The 18,695-nt window shown below is 43.2% G+C and overlaps 1 protein-coding gene across 2 annotated transcripts in view; it reads right to left on the reverse strand.

Annotated features, from left to right (window-relative positions):
* Positions 1 to 18,695, reverse strand: part of GRIP2 (glutamate receptor interacting protein 2) — a 157,322-nt gene that overhangs the window by 90,373 nt on the left and 48,254 nt on the right. For both annotated transcript variants that reach the window (XM_066613706.1, XM_066613707.1), the window contains exons 2-3: positions 9,717 to 9,797; positions 302 to 437 (exon numbers count right to left, since the gene is read on the reverse strand). In XM_066613706.1, the coding sequence (XP_066469803.1) occupies positions 302 to 437; positions 9,717 to 9,797 (217 nt within the window). The remainder of the gene's footprint in view (positions 1 to 301; positions 438 to 9,716; positions 9,798 to 18,695) is intronic.

The following is an 18,695-nucleotide window of genomic DNA, read 5'->3' on the forward strand; positions in this document are numbered from 1 at the left end:
AAAAAATCTCAATTATATTTTTCCAGGGCCCCTTTCACATTTCAGTTTGGGCTTACAACCTTACCAGTTGATGCATAATGAACAATATGAACCCATACAGAGTACCCCCAAAATGCTGCAAAAACTATTACCCGCTAGCAAAAACAAAACTGAAAGAGGTAAAAGAATCAGGTTCGTAATTTATGCCTGAGAGTATTTTATCACAACCTGAGAGTAGTTTTAAAAAAAATCTCCCACTTCCTCCATATACCATGCAATCCCCTGATCTGCAGTTCTATTTTATGCAATGAGGTCATCTCACCTTGCTGCCAATCCTCCTGGTCTCAGGTTAGATACTCTTGGCTTCCCATCTTTATCTGTGCCACCAGATATAGTTAATCCAAGCGTGCTTCCCTCTTTTTTAATAAGTTCCACGATGGTGACTCCTCTGAATTCCTCTGGGGATAAAGTAACAGGAACACATTAGCACACTGGACACTGTAATGACAAACCAAGAGGCTGAACAAGTTCAACCAATAAATCAATTCAGTTTAAGAACTTATGGTAACATATCTATGGTAAGATGAAGGTAGTAAATCAAGAACCATCCTTGGTATTTTCCCTTTAAAAAAGTCACATGAATGATCAGAAGTATAACATGAAATAAATACAAACGTAGAGACAAGGTAGTCACTACCTGTATTTGGGACGCGATAGTAGAAAAGGTGCTTCTTTATGGCTTCAAGAGGAACTGACTGGGCTTTTTGTCAAAAGTGCATGAAAGCATCAGATTTTTTTAATCAACTTGCAAATTCAAGAGAACCTAAAACTGTTCCTGGATTGTACACACTTCAGATGGCAGACGGAGGAGGACATGACTGAATGACCCTCCCACATTAAAAGTACATCTCCCTGCACATATAGCATTTACCCCCAATATCCAGTATTCCATGTATAAAACTGCAAATGAAACCAAAACGAAGGACAGCCTTTAATGCTGCCCCATCCTCCCAACCACAGATGATGATGATATTATTATTATTAGGAATATTTATGTAACACTTTTCAACAGAAGAGTTCACAAAGCGGTTTATAGGCAAAAATCAAATAGTTTAAATGAGCTTTCTGTGGGCTTGACTGATCTTTTCCTCTCATCTCCATCTCACTTGCATGAATTCTCCCTCCTTTTCAAATCTAAGCAAAGGTGCAGCACTAAACCAGTGTTTTATCAACCACTGTTTGAAATTGCTTTGTAAATTGGGACATCAGCCAACCTTCAAAAAACAGCAGCACTTAGCACCATGGTGAACTCTAAAAATGAATAAGGGGAATAAGGGGGAAATTGGCATGTGAAAAGGAGGAGATACAATGCACTAATCTACAGGACACCCATTTCCCAACTATGGCCAGTGCTGGCCCATCCATTAAGCCAATTGAAGTTGTCACCCTGGGCAGCACATCTCTGTCCATCCATTTGCCTCCACTGCTACTGCTCCTCCTCACTCCCCCCCCCCCACTCCCTGGATCAGAAAAGGAAGAGGACAGAAAGGAAGGGAATGTGGAGGTGAAGAGAATGCTGAGTGCAGGGGCAGAGGCAGGCAGATCATCAGGTAAGGGAAGACAGCATTTGGCATGTTGTCTCAGGTATAAGGAGATGTTGGGCCAGCCCAGACTATGGTTGAGACTGGCCAATAGTTCATCTGTACTGAGCCCAAGTGTTTTAGAACTGTTTTTAACTTTTTTTTAAGGCAGTGCTCTCAAATAATAATAATAATAATAAAAGATTAAAAGGAGCCAAGGTGAAGAGCTACTGGAAAATACATTTCAATTGTTGTACTACTCATTTCTAGTATACCTTCATTCTAATTGTTCAGTCACATGAGTTTTGATACATTCTGTACCAGCTTGAGTTTGTAATATTATTGTTAACAACAACAACAACAACAATAATAATAATATTGGTGACTTATGAAACAAGCTCTACTCATATGCATTACAAGCCTGAACAGTGATAAATATTTATAGGGTGGCCATTACGTTTTACTTGATTCTCCTTTACTCTTGCATTAATTTCAGATTTTTGCTTTAATGCAGGCATAATCTCCCTCCTTCCATTATGGAATGCCCTTGGTTCGGGGTCCAGTTGCAATCAACTGTTGACCTTGAAGAACACAGACACATTTGCAGGGTGGAGAGGTTTAGGCTCACTGACATAACCTGACAAACATAAAAACAAAGAGATGGAATGGGGTGACTGCCCAACACCTTCCTTTAGAAACAGAGAACAAATCTGCCACAGCATATATAAAGGGGGGAGGGAAAGATGGCACATCATCAAATTTTATTTTTGGATTACTCATAAGCGAGTCAAAACACCTCAAGCTATATTTGGCAAAGGTCCACCTGTTTCCAAGGATGGGGACCTTGGAAATTATAAGTAAGAGGGGCCAAAAGAAAACAATTCAATGAGGAACTATATATATGTAGCAAACTCAGAAGTTCTGCCACAGTGGCATTACTGTGTTATTTCTTGTCTCACTAACCCAAATCCGTGACTAAGGATGCAATCCTATCCAGTTTTCCAGCACTGATGCAGCCATGACAATAGGGCATGCATTGTATCCTATGGTGGTGGGGCAGTCATGGAGATCTCCTCAAGGTAAAGGAACATTTTTTCCCTTACTTCAGGGCTTGATTCTGGAACATTAGATAGGATTGGGCCCTAACCCATGATAGAATAGTGAGAATTGAAAGCACGTGGAATGCCTTGGGTACATATCTTAGGAAAGTCGCCCTTAGAGAATAGCCCCCAAATATTTTCCAGTTCTTGAAAACACAAGCAAGACATTAGAATTTTGAGTTGCGCATGGCAGAAACATGCCACTCCATCTGATGCGGGGGTGACATGGCAATTTATCTAAACAGCTGACTAGTCATCTTTCTATCATATGCATCCAAGGCAACATGCACAGAAGAGATAATAGAAGTAAACAATAATGACAAAACACACACAACAAAACAGCAAGAACAGATACAGTGAACAGCATGAAACAAAAAAATTCTTTAACAGGAAACTAGGAACCAGTAAGTCAAAAGTCTTGCAAAAATAAAACAAAATATTTTAGCCTAGTGTTTAAATCTAGCCTAAGGAGGCTATTCCAAAGGATAGGTACCACTAGTGCCAGAACAAGTGTCTGGAGCCCTTGGGCCACATCCAGTGGCCAAAGAGTTCCAGTGCCAGAACTCATATGTGCTCTTATGTACATGCATACACACTCCCCACACTGAAGCAATTGCAGGATGCCCCTACTCTGCTTCCCAGTGGCATTGAGGGAGGAATACCCTGCAAGGTCTCTTGGCTTGGTCAACAGGCATGTGGATGTGGGAGAACCTGTGGATATTATATATCTGGACTTTCAGAAGGCATTTGACTCGGTCCCACACCAAAGGCTGCTGAGCAAACTCCACAGTCAGGAAATTAGAGGGCAGGAACCTCTCTAGGATTAGGCAATCCTCTCCTGGATTAGGAACTGATTGAGGTCCAGGAAGCAGAGAGTGTGCGTCAATGGGCAATTTTCACAATGGCAAGAGGTGGAAAGTGGAGTGCCCCAAGGATCTGCCCTGGGACCTATACATTTCAACCTCTTCATAAATGACATGGAGACAGGGTTGAGCAGCGAGTTGGTCAAGTTTGCAGATGACACCAAACTTTTCTGAGTGGTGAAGACCAGAAGAGATTGTGAAGAGCTCCAGAAGGATCTCTCCAAACTGGGTGACTGGGCAGCAAAATGGTAGATACGTTTCAATGTAAGTAAGTATAAAGTCATGCACACTGGGGCAAAGAATCTAAACTTTACATATAGGCTAATGGGTTCTGAGCTGTCTCAGACTGATCAGGAGGGAGATCTTGGGATGGTGGTGGACAGCTTGATGAAAGTGTCGATCCAATGTGCAGCGACAGTGAAGAGGGTTAATTCCATGCTTGGGATCATTAGGAAAGGCATTGAGAAGAAGACAGCTAATATTGTAATGCCATTGTACAAATTGATGGTAAGGCCACATCTGGAGTATTGTGTCCAGTTCTGGTTGCCACGTCTCAAAAAGGATATAGTGGAGATGGAAAAGGTGCAAAAAAGAGCAACCAAAATTATTACTGTGCTGGGACACCTTCCCTATGAGGAAAGGATACAGCATTTGGGCCTCTTCAGTCTAGAAAGGAGACACCTGAGGGGGGACATGATTGAGACATACAAAATCATGCAGGGGATGGACAGAGTGGATAGAGAAACACTCTTTTCCCTCTCACATAACACCAGAACCAGGGGACATCCACAAAAGTTGAGTGTTGGTAGAGTTAGGACAGACAGAAGAAAATATTTCTTTACCCAGCATGTAATTAGTTTGTGGAACTCTTTGCCACAGGAAGTGGTGATGGCATCTTGGCTGGATGCCTTTAAGAGGGGATTGGACAAATTTCTAGAGGAAAAGTTCATTACAGGTTACAAGTCATAGTAGGTATGTGCAAGCTCTTGGTTTCTTTATGCAGTATGCATAAATTCTTTATGCTTTTCATTGTGCTTGAAGTAGCTGCCTTGTCAGTCATCATCACAAAGCAGTAGAACCACTTGCTTGAAAGCAGAGGCTAAAATGCTTTAATTTTTATAAGACGAAGGTAGCAAAAGAAAGGTGCTTGCTTTGTGAGTTATTTGGTTAAGCAGGTCCTCTCAAGTGTGTGCTTGAGCAGGAGCGGGGAATAATGTGCTGATCAAAGCACCAGTTTGGAAGGCATTCATTCAGTGCTGTGCCTCTATTTAGCATATCAACCATGCCTCCTAAACTGATGTCTCTTTAATATCAAACAATTCTAATTGACAGCCAAATACAGTGACTTGTATTTTCAGTCTGTTGGTCCAGAATTTCAATAAAGACCAGAATTTTTGCCCCCACCACTTCTTGCCGAACTGCTTGAAATGTCATTTGGCACAATGTGTCATTTGGCACATTTGGAAAAGGTGAAATTTTCTCTTAAGAAGCTGAATGAAGTGACAAATTGACACTTTCCAACACGACAACTTAAAGTTATTAGCTCTTCAATGAATGTTAACAATCAGTTTCTGAGAAGACCACCTGGAGTACAATTGTCCACCAAGTGGGTAAAATTCAAAACAGAAATTCTACTTGGAATTCTCTCTCAGAACATTTGAGTCACAGAGGTACAATACCTAGATGGCCAAGGCAATTTGGCAGCCCCTAGCTCTCTCTTGTGTTCTCTGCACATGGCATTCTCCAGTTTTGCCAATACTGAGCAAACGTAAGACAAGACATTAGAGGAAGAGGTTACTGATGTGACCTCTTATTACTTTTACTTTTCAAAATACTCATTTTGGACTCTGAATAAAGAAATTTCAATTGGGTACCACATTGTATTGGCAACCTTCAGTCTCGAAAGACTATGGTATCGCGCTCTGAAAGGTGGTTCTGGCACAGCGTCTAGTGTGGCTGAAAAAGCCAATCCGGGAGTGACAATCCCTTCCACACCGGGAGCAAGTGCAGTCTGTCCCTGGTCTGTCTCCCTGGCTATGGGCCTTCCTTCTTTGCCTCTTAGCCTCAGACTGTTGGCAAAGTGTCTCTTCAAACTGGGAAAGGCCGTGCTGCACAGCCTGCCTCCAAGCGGGCCGCTCAGAGGCCAGGGTTTCCCACTTGTTGAGGTCCACTCCTAAGGCCTTCAGATCCCTCTTGCAGATGTCCTTGTATTGCAGCTGTGGTCTACCTGTAGGGCGCTTTCCTTGCACGAGTTCTCCATAGAGGAGATCCTTTGGGATCCGGCCATCATCCATTCTCACGACATGACCAAGCTAACGCAGGCGTCTCTGTTTCAGCAGTGAATACATGCTAGGGATTCCAGCACGTTTCAGGACTGTGTTGTTTGGAACTTTGTCCTGCCAGGTGATGCCGAGGATGCGTCGGAAATTTCAATTGGGTACCACAGCCAACACCAAAAAGCCACCACCCAGCTAAGCACAATATGTATCCCCATGGACAATCATCCATGAAATTATGAGATCCGCACAGATGACAGTCGTAGTCCCCCCATGTGTGTTCATCTTACTCTGACATTAAGCAACAGGACAGCACAAGACACAACTTGCACAAGGTAGATAGTCAGTAAGCAGTGAGAGCCACGAGCTTAGATAGTATTTTTAGAACAGTTAGACAAATTCATGATACATAAGTTGATCCACAGGGGTTGATCCACAAACCCCATTTGTATTAAAGAATACTGACTTTCACCTCTACTCAAGATACATGGCTAAAAACTACTGTTTTAAAGAGATCACCTTGCACCCAAGGCTAAATACTGTCATCATCCAATGTATGCAGTCCCAGATGGTTAAGACATACTGGAAAGTACCAAAAATAGGACTAGCCCTGGACTGACAGCATGGGTAACGTTTTGGACTATAATGTTGAGCGATTTCAGGATGAATGATTGGGCTTTGTTTTTGGCCTTAGAACAAGTCAAAGGTCTGACCTTGATATCTGATGTCTGACCCATTCTTGGACCCCACCCAGATACTGAAACCTTTGGATAATTAAATCCATGGGTTGTGGACCAACACGGCCACATCCGGAGCCATTTTGAGGTCTGTAGAGGATGCACGAAGCATCCATAATGCTATAAGACGACCCCACACTTGTTTCCTGTTAACGTTAGTCTCCATGTAGCCTGCAGGCAATAGCCTGCATGTCACATCTTTCATGTCTTCTGTTCAAGCAAGTTAAAGCAAGCTAAAGAAAGAAACACCCAAGCTACCATCACAACAATGCAAGAACAAATGTAATGGCCATAGAGGGGGGTGTGGGGGCCTGCCTGTATACTGCTTTTCAACAGGCGCAGTTCACATAATAAAACACATCAAAATGGTTCCCTGTCCCCAAAGGGCTCACAACCTAAAATAAGCACAAAAGATACACCAGTCTTTGACTGAAGAATGCAGCACACCTTGATCAAATTTTTTCAGGCAGCAAGCTCAAGACATTCAAATGGGGTTAAAGCCATACAAAATATTAGTTGGCAATTTGAGAAGGCTGAACGCAACCTTTCCATGTGCCTATCGGCCAACCAGAAAGCACTTCCCAAAAAATTTCATTTTTTGTGGCATCCATTTGCTATTATGTATTTACAGCCCAATCCTAACTAACTTTACAGTGTCCATGCAGCCGTAATACAGCCCCGAGATTAGGGAACCAACACTCCCTTGCCTTGAGGAGGCCCCTGTGATTGCCGCCCAATGGCAGATTGCAATGCATACCCTGTTGGCATGGCTGCACCGGCACTAGAAAGTTGGTTAGGATTGGGCTGTTAGAGAGGTGTAAAGGCTGGAGATATTCCCTGCTGTGCAGGTTGGTACTGTAGGAAAATAAATCATCAGCAAGTCAGCGCTTCATTATGAACAGGCAAGGAAGAAAGCTTTTCAGCCATCTCAATCCTTTTGATATAAAGGACAGAGACCATACTAAGAAAGACCCCCAACACACGTTTCAAAGCTTAAAAAACAGCCATGGGACTTGGTGAAGGAAGAGGATATTGGACTGGGGCTATGGCACTGGACAAGAAGTTTAATCCTTTTCTGCTGCACTCTTTCAAATGAAATCATGCATCCCTTAAAATTCAAGTAATTTTTAAATTAAAATATTTAAAAATTATTAAATGAAAATAATTTAAAATTAAGGCAAAAAAGTATACAAAACAGCCAACTATAATAGAAACCTTAATCAGCAGGACATTGCACACCTGAAAAAAGTCTTAGTCAAGGAACACACAAAGTTTGATAGGGAAGCATACAAAAAAATGAGACTATGAATTACAAATCATGTCAGTGTTCACTCTTCATCTCATCTTCCAATATCCATCCTTATACATCAATCACTGTGTGAACCATCAGCCTCTTCAGAGTCACATTCTTCCATCCATTCACACTCATGACAATCCCCATATATCTTCATACTCAGCCAGACCAGATGGCTGAAATTTCCTGCTCATAAGATGGGAGATATCACACGTTTCAATTCATCAGGAATTATTTCTGGAAAATGACATGCACAGCAAAGAACTAGAGCAGCATGGTTTATTTGAAGTTTCAGAAGCCATTTCAGAACAATTTTCTTCTGGAACCTTTCTAGCGCATGAAAAGAACGCGCATAAGAAAATCTGACAACCAAACTACAATCTACTAATGGGTGAACTCTGCCCATTGCTGAACATCTATGATAATAACTCTTAACTGAGCATTGCTCCAAAAACATCCCAAGAGTTGCTTTAAGTGTGAAGATTTAGAACAAATGAAGCAAGTATATATATTGTTTATTTATTTATGTAATTTATTTTTCACATTTTTATACCGCCCTTCCTCCAAAGAGCTCAGGGCGGTATACACAGCTGCTCCTCCCCTCTTTCTTGTCCTCACAACAACCCTGTGAGGTAGGTGAGGCTGAGAGAAAGTGACTGGCCCAAGGCCACCCAGGAAGCTTTGTGGCTGAGGGGGGATTTGAACCTGGATGATCTAGGTCTAAGTCCACCTCCCAAACCACTACACCACCCTGGCTTTTAATTTAAGATTAATTTTTCAGAAGACCAACAAGTTACCCATATAATTCTACGAAAGACCACAGGACTGATAATTATGATATGAGGCAGGGCTGGTTTTATACAAATTTAGTTGAGTTGATGAAATTGGGCCCTGTGCCGAGGCAATGAGCAGATCACCCACTGCCAAAGCTAGGATTGCAGTGTTTAGGGGCCAACACGGAAAAGTGGTTAGCTCTTGTGGACCCACCTGCCTGCCCTTTGCCCATCTGGCCAGAAATGGGCCTCCTGGAAGCAGTTGGCAATGACGATGTCACCAGCAACTATTCCTAGGTGCCCTGCTTTGCATACAACACCACCAGCACTAGTCTCAACACAGCTGTATGGTGAGGGGGACCTGAGGAAGGGGTGCCTGCTCAAATGCTCTGTATTAGACCCTGCCACTTCTTGAGGAGAGTGTTAAACAAAGCAGTAGTTCTTATTAGTTCTTAGGTGTTTCTGCCCATTTACCAACTACAGGTATGTCCCAGTATACATGGGGGTTCCATTCTGGAATCCCCGCCTCCCCAAAGTTAAGTGAAACTGTGAATATGAGGAAACCCCCCCCTCCAGAGGGAAAACCGGAAGTGACATTTTTCAACCTCTGATAGTCATTCTGAGCCCTAAGTGAAACTGTAGATATGGGATCCACAGATATGACCCCCTGTACTGTACCTTTCTAGTTATTCAGAATGAATATTTAACAAAGACACACAATCATCGAGTCCAATTGTACAATCATCGAGTCCAGTGGTTCCCAAACTGTGGTTCCGTGACCCCCAGTGTGTCAAGATGTAATTTTGGGTGAGTGGCAAAACTGACAGGGCAGAGTAGGCTACGTGCATCAAGAGTTAAACAACCTGCTACGTGCAGGGAGAACAGCTGCCCAGTCACTATTATAGCCACAGATGCCTAAGCAACTGGTAAAATGAAACTTTTTTTAGGTGGGTCCTGATCCTAACACATTCAGGAAGCACTGGGTTAGTCGGAAGAGCAGTTTGGATGCCTATTTAAAATGTACATCAATAGTGAAACAATGATTTGATCCGAGGATGTGACCAAGATTGAAATAAAAAAGCAAGTGTGAAATTAAGAGGATACTCGAAGTTACCTGGAATACTTTGCCTTCTTGAGACCAAAGCTGTGTCCAGTCCACCCGAGTCTTTGCTCCCCTTTGAGTAAGGGCCATCATCTACAAGAAGAAGATAGACAGACTAAGAACTAGTAGATTTTTTTTTTTTTAAAGAGAATATTCTACCACCTTGTGATCTTTCTTGCTGCAAAGCAGCGTACAATTATTCCTTTTGCTTGTATTCTTTATTCATTTTGCAGCTGATGTTGTCCCTACAGTAGCATGCACACTGAAAACTAACATCCCTGTGACTAAGTGCTCTGCTGTGGTATTTAGAAACTCTTACTGCACAGACACATCATGTTGCCCCTACTCCATGTTCTCTGCCATCTCTGCTTAAGAGCTATTTGCAACATGGCATAAGAAACACTAAACATTATGGCAGAATGGTGGTGGGAAGAGTGGATTGTCAACAGCATCCCAGGCTACCTTAGAATGCCAAATGCAAGGGAGGGCACCAGGATGCAGGTGTCTTGTGTGCTCCCCAAAGCATCTGGTGGGCCACTATGAGATACAGGAAGCTGGTCTATATGGGCCTTTGGCCTGATCAAGTGGGGCTGTTCTTATATTCTTATGAGATCTGTGCTGCAACAGCTTTCTGTGCTATTTGCTCTTAAGTTGTGTGGCTTGAGCTATCAAGACATAAAGTTGCAACAAAATCAGAAGTAGCATAAAGTTAAAATGATGGATAGTTCAGGTTCTCTCCTAGTCTTGATTGCCTCCTCATTGTAACTGCATGCATAAATAGTGGGGTCATCAGTATACTGGGAAGGCAGAAAGGGGAGGCAGTGCATCACTGACAGAGATCCAAAATACCTACAAACATCTGCCTGGTGTGCTGGGGGTTAGCTTGAGATGTCAGGCAGAGCTTCTAGTGACATAAAAACAAAATGGAAGGGCATTTTTTGATTTGCAATACCTCAAAATGAACAGGAGCTCAGCAATAAGCCCCAAGCTAGGATGGAAGATTTCATTAGGCAGAAGACCAATACTACCTTCCCAAGATCTGTAACACTTTTCCAAGAGAAGAGCAGAGATAATAACACAATCTGATTTATTCGTCAAGAGATAACCTTTTAAGGGTGAAAGAACATAATTCCCATAAGTTTTAAGCCTGCCATAATACTTGTGAAGAAACTCATGGTCTCTGGAAATGGAATAATACATCAGGATACCAACAGAGCACTAAATCACCATACTTGAATTCAATTGCCTATTCCCTTTCATCCTTTTATTTCAAAGTCACCTCTCCTTGCTGCAGTTTCAAGTAGCATCTAGTAAAAGAAGAGGTGGGAGAAGGAGAGAAACAGCATTTGAAAGAACATTAGTTTGAAAACCAAGTGCTATAATTAAATAGGAGTTTCACTTCTTATGTGCATTTTTCAAAATGATATTTATTTGCCAGGAAATAAGAACTCCCAAATCTCTTTCCCCACATTTACTAACTGCATCAAATCACAGGCACTTCAGAACTGATAGAACAAAAATAGTTTTAAGGGAACCCAAGGGTGCAGTAGTTGTAATGCATCTCTCTGAATCTCAATTTCGTGTCTATAATTTACTGCACAGAAGGAGTTACGCCTTCCTCTCAGAAAGGTACTTACTGAGTGCCTGATCACTGCAGCACCCATTAGAAATTGATTCTCCACTGGGGAGAGAGAAAGCGACACATTCATAAAAGTTACCCTGATCAGTTACACAACAAGGAAAGATCCCCAGATATGCACTGTCAGTGCTGGAAACAAAATGCTGATCTAGATGAGCCTAAGTGTGACCCAGAAAAGGGAATTCTTTCACAAATAAGTGACAGTAGTAGGAGGTGCCTGGCTTGTCCGGCTCTGAAAAGGAGGGTGGGGTTGCTGGAGACAAAGGGGACTTTGTCCAGATCTAGCATTGCTAATCACCAACTCTCCATCTCCATAAAGGAGATCGTACAGATTTAAGGAGGAAAAGTCCATCACAGATTACACATCATGATGAATAAATACAACCTTCTGGGTTTTAGAGGTGGCCTATCTCTGGATGCCAGGTGCAAGGAGATGGCAACAGGACAGAGGTATCTTGCTGTCTTGTGTGCTCCCTGTGGCATCTGATGGGCCACTGTGAGATACAGGAAGCTGGACTAGTTGAGCTTTTGCCCTAGTCCCAGCCAGGCTCTTCTTATCTACAGCTCCCAGTGCTATATACCAGTGGTTCTCACACATTTACCACTGGAACCCACTTTTTAGAATGAGAATCCTGTCGGGACCCACCAGAAGTGATATCATTACATCATCAAGCAGGAAAATTTTTAGCAATCCCAGGTTGTAGTCCTACCCACACTTACCCAGGAGCAAGGCCCATTTACTAGCATTGTTTAAAAAAATATAAATAGTGGATGGTTAAAAGTACAGGTCTGTAACATTTCCCCAAATGCAATCACATCCCATGGTAGCATCAAGTCTAATATATTAAAAATAAAATATTGAGATTAATGGGGACCCACCTGAAATTGGCTTGCAACCCACCTAGTGGGTCCTGACCCGCAGTTTTGAGAAACACTGCTATATACCATACTGTTCCCAAGGATTCCTTGACCTTCAAAAAGGCTTTGGAGGGGCACTGAGAACTGCAGAAAGGAAGTGGCAGTAAAGCCTAATTCCACAAGCAGAAACACCCCCCCCCCATGCCATAACCCATTCATCTATAAATAGCCAGAGATTGTCAGAAAGGTGTGACAGACACTCAAAATTCCTTGGCTGTGCAAATTAGGACAATCAATCCTATTATAGCAACTACTGAATCTAAAGGCTGCATATTTCATCTGTGTTTATGAGCTCGGTTTTTTTCTTTTTTGTAAGATCCAGTTTATTTTCCTTTCATTCTTTTAGGTTTTTTTTTTTTTTTGGATTCCCAATTTGGAAAGTACAGGTTGAGACTCCTGTGGGTTCTTGCAAGCACTCATGTGGATAAAAAAAACAATGGAACTATAGCAAATCAATTTAAAAAACAAAGTTTCTTTGGTCCAGTGATTGAAAACAGCCTTGCTGACCTTTTGACTCTAAGATAAGAGTCATTAAGAAGACAATCCATCAGCACTTCACTCAGCCCCTTCCTTCACAATGCAAGATGATCACCTTTCTTTCATGTGCTGCGGGAAGGGAGGGGTCTGAAGGAGAGAGAAGGAGTGATGGATTGTTAGCCTGCTGCCCCCCTTCTCATTAAGAAGGCTGTTGTTAAAGGCCTGTTAAGGGATGCATTTTTCCCCTTCTCCAGGGATCAGCACATTCCTTCTCATTTGCAGTGGCCATTCGTGTTGAGTCAAATCCGTGTATAAAAAATCCGTGTATAAATAGGCTGGACCTGTACAATTTATTACACACACAGGTCAATGCACTGCACAGAGTTCTGCTTCCCCCTCATAGAACAGTAATTATTTCTTCTTTCACATTTAGTGCAACAAAAGTTTTTCACAAGCTATTGCTCATATGACTGTTCCTAAGTAGTAGCTCTTCCACTCGCTCTGAATGGAGCAGCCCCTACCACTGAGCTAGGGACCCCATTTCAGGATGTGTTGCTTCAAGACATCTGCTACTTTCCTGACAAAAGCTACATTCATATCCCAATTTAACCTGTCCTGACAGACAAGAGTGTCTGACTAGATACACCAGGAAACATGATCTTAAATCATGGGTTGGCAACAGATTTGGCAGGCTGTGGTTAAAGTTTCAGTAATGATCTAGCTCAAGTCACAAGTTCTTAAGACATCATCTGATCCTATTCTTATTCCATCATACCACTTTGGCCAGTACAGGAAACAGTGGCATTGCTAGCAGGGCACAGGCTGCAATGAGGGATGCGCACAGGGGAGGCAACACTACTACTGGCCAAGATTTTTTAAATCTTGGTATTTTCAAATACCATTATGCTATATATCATTTGATGCGTAACTTCATGCAGAATACAATGAAACAAACTGTACTGAAATCTCTCTATTCTATCAAATGTTATAGCCAAAAAACCCAGCAAGGATGGGGCAACAGTGCATCACCACGCGCACCATGGGGGTGACACGCTGGCCTCCCACTCCAGGTGAAGCAAACCCTAGTGATGCCACTGATAGGAAATCAAGATATAATGCAACTTTTCATCCTAAAAAAAGTCCAATAGAAATAAAGGGAATAAAGAAGCAGTTCCCAACCTTTAGGAACTCAGGGACCACTAAGGCAAAATCTGGAGGTGCAGAGGACCACATGCAACCCACCACTCCCGCATACAAGAAATACAATTAAATTCATAATACATGGAGAAGATTATTTAGAATTAATGAAATTCTTGAGTTTATACTACTGCTGCTCAAAGCTATGCATACGCCGTCACTAGTGTCCAACTGATTCCAAGTTGCCTGCTCTCCCTTCTGCCATTATTCTGTGGAATCCCTTGCCACAGGACGTGGTGATGGCATCTGGCCAAATGCCTTTAAAAGGGGAGTGGACAAACTTCCGTAGGAAAGTCCATCACAGGTTACAAGCTGTGATAGGACTGTGCAACCTCCTGATTTTAGAAGTAGGCTGCCTCAAAATGCGAGGTGCAAGGGAGTGGCTACAGGATATAGGTCTCTTGTTGTCTTGAGTGCTCCCTAAGGCATTTGGTGGGCCACTGTAAGATACAGGAAGCTAGATGGGCCTTTGGCCTGATCCAGCAGGGTGGTTCTTATGTTCTTAAAAGCTGAAGGGGTGGTGGAAGCAGCAACAAAACAGCCCATTGACTGTCAGGAGGCGTATGGGGCAGAGCACAGCTGTTACTGGGGCTGACCAGGCTGCCCAGCTTCAGTCCTCTCTGCTTGAGCAAGCAGGAAGCCACTGGGGCTACTGCCTTGGCTACTGGTGCTTTAAGAGTTTTTCTAAGAGACAAGCAGCAGCCACACTGGTTGAGCATGAAAGGGAGGGGGCGGACAGTCTCAGTTTGCCTTCTCAGCCACCTTTACTGACTGGGCTGTGAGCCTGGTCTTCCCTCACCACCTGGGAGCTCCTTTCCCACATTCCTGAATTCTTTTTTACCCTCTGCACCTTCACCCCCAACAGGCTTCGCACTCAACAGAGCGGCTGGAGACCAGACACAAGTGGGTGGCACAGACAAAGGAATGGGTGGAGCAAGAAGTGGCTTCCTCACTCGTCCCTCTCCACCCACCCTTATTCGTCCTCTAAGAACTGGAGTTGCTTTTTTTTTTCTTTAAACCCTCGGAGTGCCTGACAGCTTCAGGGAAGGACTCCTAGCAAAGGATCCAAGTCTAGATCCTGCAACTCCCAGGCTGGATGCGAGGCATATTTCCTCCAGCCAAGCAGCTTGCCCTCCTCCTCCTCCCCAATGCAGCACCTGTTGCATGCGACAGACCCTGTTCAGACCCTTCTCCGGGGCAGATCTTTTTCTTGCCCCCTCTTGGGCTGCAAATGGCTGATTTGGACTGCACTCGCCCCCTCCAGCTTGCCCCTCCAAGCCCCCAAGCTGCGGAGCAAGGATAGAGAGTGGCCAGAAGCTGTGTTGACTGCAGGGCAAAGGGTTAAAAAAGAAGTAGTAAAAAGTGGTTTTTTGTTCCTTTGGAGAGGCAGCAATGGTGAACTCAGTCCCTGGCTGTCCTCCATCCCTTGCTGCACCACCTTCACCCAGCATCACCCCCCCCCCCCAAGTCTACAAGTATGTAAGCCTCCGACACAGCCTCAGCTGTGAGAAGTTAGCATGTGCCCAAACCACAAGGAGGAGAAGCCCAAGGAGGAGAAGCCCAAGCACAAGGAGGATCCTCCTTATCCTTCTGGAACTGAAGACCAGCCAGCCAATCAGATGCAGATCAGCGAGGAGAAAGGTGGAGCAAGGGGGGAGCCAGGAGAAGGCACTGTCAAGCTCTGTTGGAGTTCCCCCCCTTTCTTCAGGAGACCTCACAGATGACCTCCTTCTTCAGGAGACCAATGGCAGCGTCCTGCGGACCACCTGTTGTCCCCGGACCATGGGTTGGGAACGCATGGAATAAAGGAAGCAAATGGGAATAAAGGATGCAAATGTTTCTTTCTGAAACAAGTCTGGAATTTCAAAGAGAAGCAATTATATCTGTGCCATGAAGCATCATTTTTGTTATCAAATCAGAACTACAGTATTTGCTAGAACTGACAATGCCATAAACAGTGTTCCAAGATGACGCCCGTTATGAAACATGCATGCATAGTTTTAAAAAAGTGAAGTAAGTGTGTGGCCCACTTCAGAACCAATATTTTTTCCATATGTGAATTAAATCAATGAAAACACAAAACTCATGTGATTAATGAGTTGAGAGTACTAATAGTGAATGATCACAAAGTTTGTTCCAAGCATACCTGCCAGAGTTTAAAACTCCGTCATCAGCAGTTGCTCAGCTTTTCTCAGAATCCTGCTGTCTTTGGTGTTGCAAGAATATGACAGAGCACCTTTTGGGTTTACCACCAATGAGTACAGAATGGCCGATAGTCATATGCAGGTCAAGATAAAGAAGGCAATTTTGTCCTTGGAAATGAAGTAAGAAACAAAAACGAGAAAGGGATTGCTTGGCCAGGAGACAGGCAGGCACACACTGCCACCATTACAGGCTCAAGGCTCCAATTCCAAAGTCAAGCCTAAATGTACTGGGAAACCACAGAAGCCAACACCATGTTTACATCAATTGCACAAACAGGCCATCAGCCATCTGGTGTTCATTATCAACACCTCAGCAGGCCCTTCCCCAACCCCCACAAAAGAGAGTGCTGAAATTTCCTTCTCGTAACCCCAAAGCAACACAGAACCCAACATAATGCACCCCAAATCAGCAACATAATGCCCTCCAAATCAGTAAATCAGCTTGATAGCTAAACCAGGGTTTCAAAAACATTGTCCAAGGGAAACCAGCTTATCTTCATCAAGAGCCTCCCACAAACAGTTAATGGCCTGAGCCAGCAATAAGAATATTGAAGCAATAAGCAATAAGAATAAGCATATCCCATTCATAGCTGAGCAATTCAGGAAAGGTGCTGGTCAACAAAATCCTCTGGCATTTCCCTGACAGTTCAGATGGCAAACAATTAGCACCAAGACTTCCCTTCCTCCCCTTTTTGCTCCTCTTCCCCACACAGGGGAGGATGCTAAAGTGTTTGTTTTTGCTCATTATCTGACTGAAATGTTTGAGCAGTCAAGGATGCTGCCTGTTGAAATGTGAACTGGCATTTGCCTGCATTCATTTCCCTGCTGTGCCCCTTTTGTTCATTTTTGGCTGACTTCCTGTTTTGTCAATCAGGTTTACTTTGTTAGGAGATTTCTTGTTTTCTACTCCATCTTCAATTAAGGCTCTTATACTGTAGATCTGGCAGTATCCCATCTCATTTCTCAATGTGTTCTGCAGGTTACACTCCTATGAGTTTCATTAGAGCCACCATCTCTTCCAGTAATTTCTGTTCCCATTTAAGTTTATAGTTTATTTTTAAAATGTGGACACTACCTTGGGCAGCTGTAATGTAAAGGAGACTTATAAATATATACTTGTAAAATGCTGAGGGCTCAGGGCCCCTAGAGATCTAATCACCCCTGTGCTCATAGCTTTCCTGTGGAGTTGGTGGTGGGTAAATGACACTTTTGGGGCCAACCCAGATGGGGAGGACTGCAGGGATGTTTTGTTTAATTTAATCAATTATTTAAATTAATTTAAAAAATTATTTTACACATTTACAGCTGATCTTTCCCCTTTATTACAAAGATGCCCATGGTGGGTAACAACAGGAGTGTACTGAAATCAGACCACTTGAAGAAAAATATAAAACTAGTTAAGAACAACATAGAAAATTAGAGTAAAAAGGCAGAAATGAAACAAACACAAAAGTTTCATTAGCCTCCACTAGAACAGCAAGGGGGAGGGTCCACTTTGTAATCCAAAAGGAAGAAGTTCCGTACTTGAGGTGCCGCTACAGAAGAGCAGGCCCCTCCCCTTATTGCTATCAAGTAAGAGATGGCCAACTCTGCTGATGGTGGAACATGTAGGAGGGCTCCTCTGATGACCTTAAGGGGAAGGCCATCTGCCCTGGACAGGATGGTCATTCAAAATCCTGGTCCCAAATCATAAAAGATTCTGAAGATTTACAACAGCATCTTGAATCATGCCCAGGGAGAAACTGGTAGCCAGCACAGCTGAAGAAGCAGTGATCTGAGAGTCAAACCACCTAACTTTTGGAGTCTCTACATCACTGTTTTCTGCTGTTAGAGACCCCTTAGTTGCAACAGAACTACAACCCAGCAGCCCTTGGTTGGAATCCAGGCATTAATAAGTCTGAAGCCTGTCTGAAGTGCAGATGAGCTCTAGAACCTTCACGAAGCCATTCAAAGGCCATTGAAGCACAACAGACTATGAAGGTTCTTCTGTGAAGGGGGGAAAAAAATCACATCACAACTTGGAGGTACCATACATGCCCAAGTAGCTTGTTGTGATTGTTTTTACTCTAAACCACTTTCTAAACCACTTTCCAGCACTGGAATAGCTGTGCCAATGGGACACGTGCTGCATCCTGCACTTGGGTGGCACTCATGGAGGTCTCCTTAAAGTAAGAGAATCTTTGTTTTCTTGCCTAGGAAGTGCATTGCCCTTATGTCAGTGCTGGAAAGTGGGTTAGCATTGTGCCCTAAGTGGATGAGAATGACAAACAGGGGAGGGCTTCCATGTTTTTTTCTCACTGATGGGTCATAGACTGTTAAAAGGGAAGTAGCTTGGTTCTGTAATTCCTGTCTCAAGTGCAGATATTTTTGAATATTTTCCAGCCACTGTGTTAATAGTCCACTTGTGCAAAAGTGAAGTGTCTAGAAGAATAACACATTTATTTATAACCAAGAAAAAAATCCAACAACATTCGCACTCTGTGCAATAAATGGTCTCATGTTGAAGTCCGTTTGATGATCACTTCCTGAAGTCCTTCTCCCTACTGAATGGAATTA

This window comes from Tiliqua scincoides, chromosome 2 (assembly GCF_035046505.1).
Source record: "Tiliqua scincoides isolate rTilSci1 chromosome 2, rTilSci1.hap2, whole genome shotgun sequence".
In the NCBI taxonomy this organism is placed as follows: Eukaryota; Metazoa; Chordata; class Lepidosauria; order Squamata; family Scincidae; genus Tiliqua; species Tiliqua scincoides.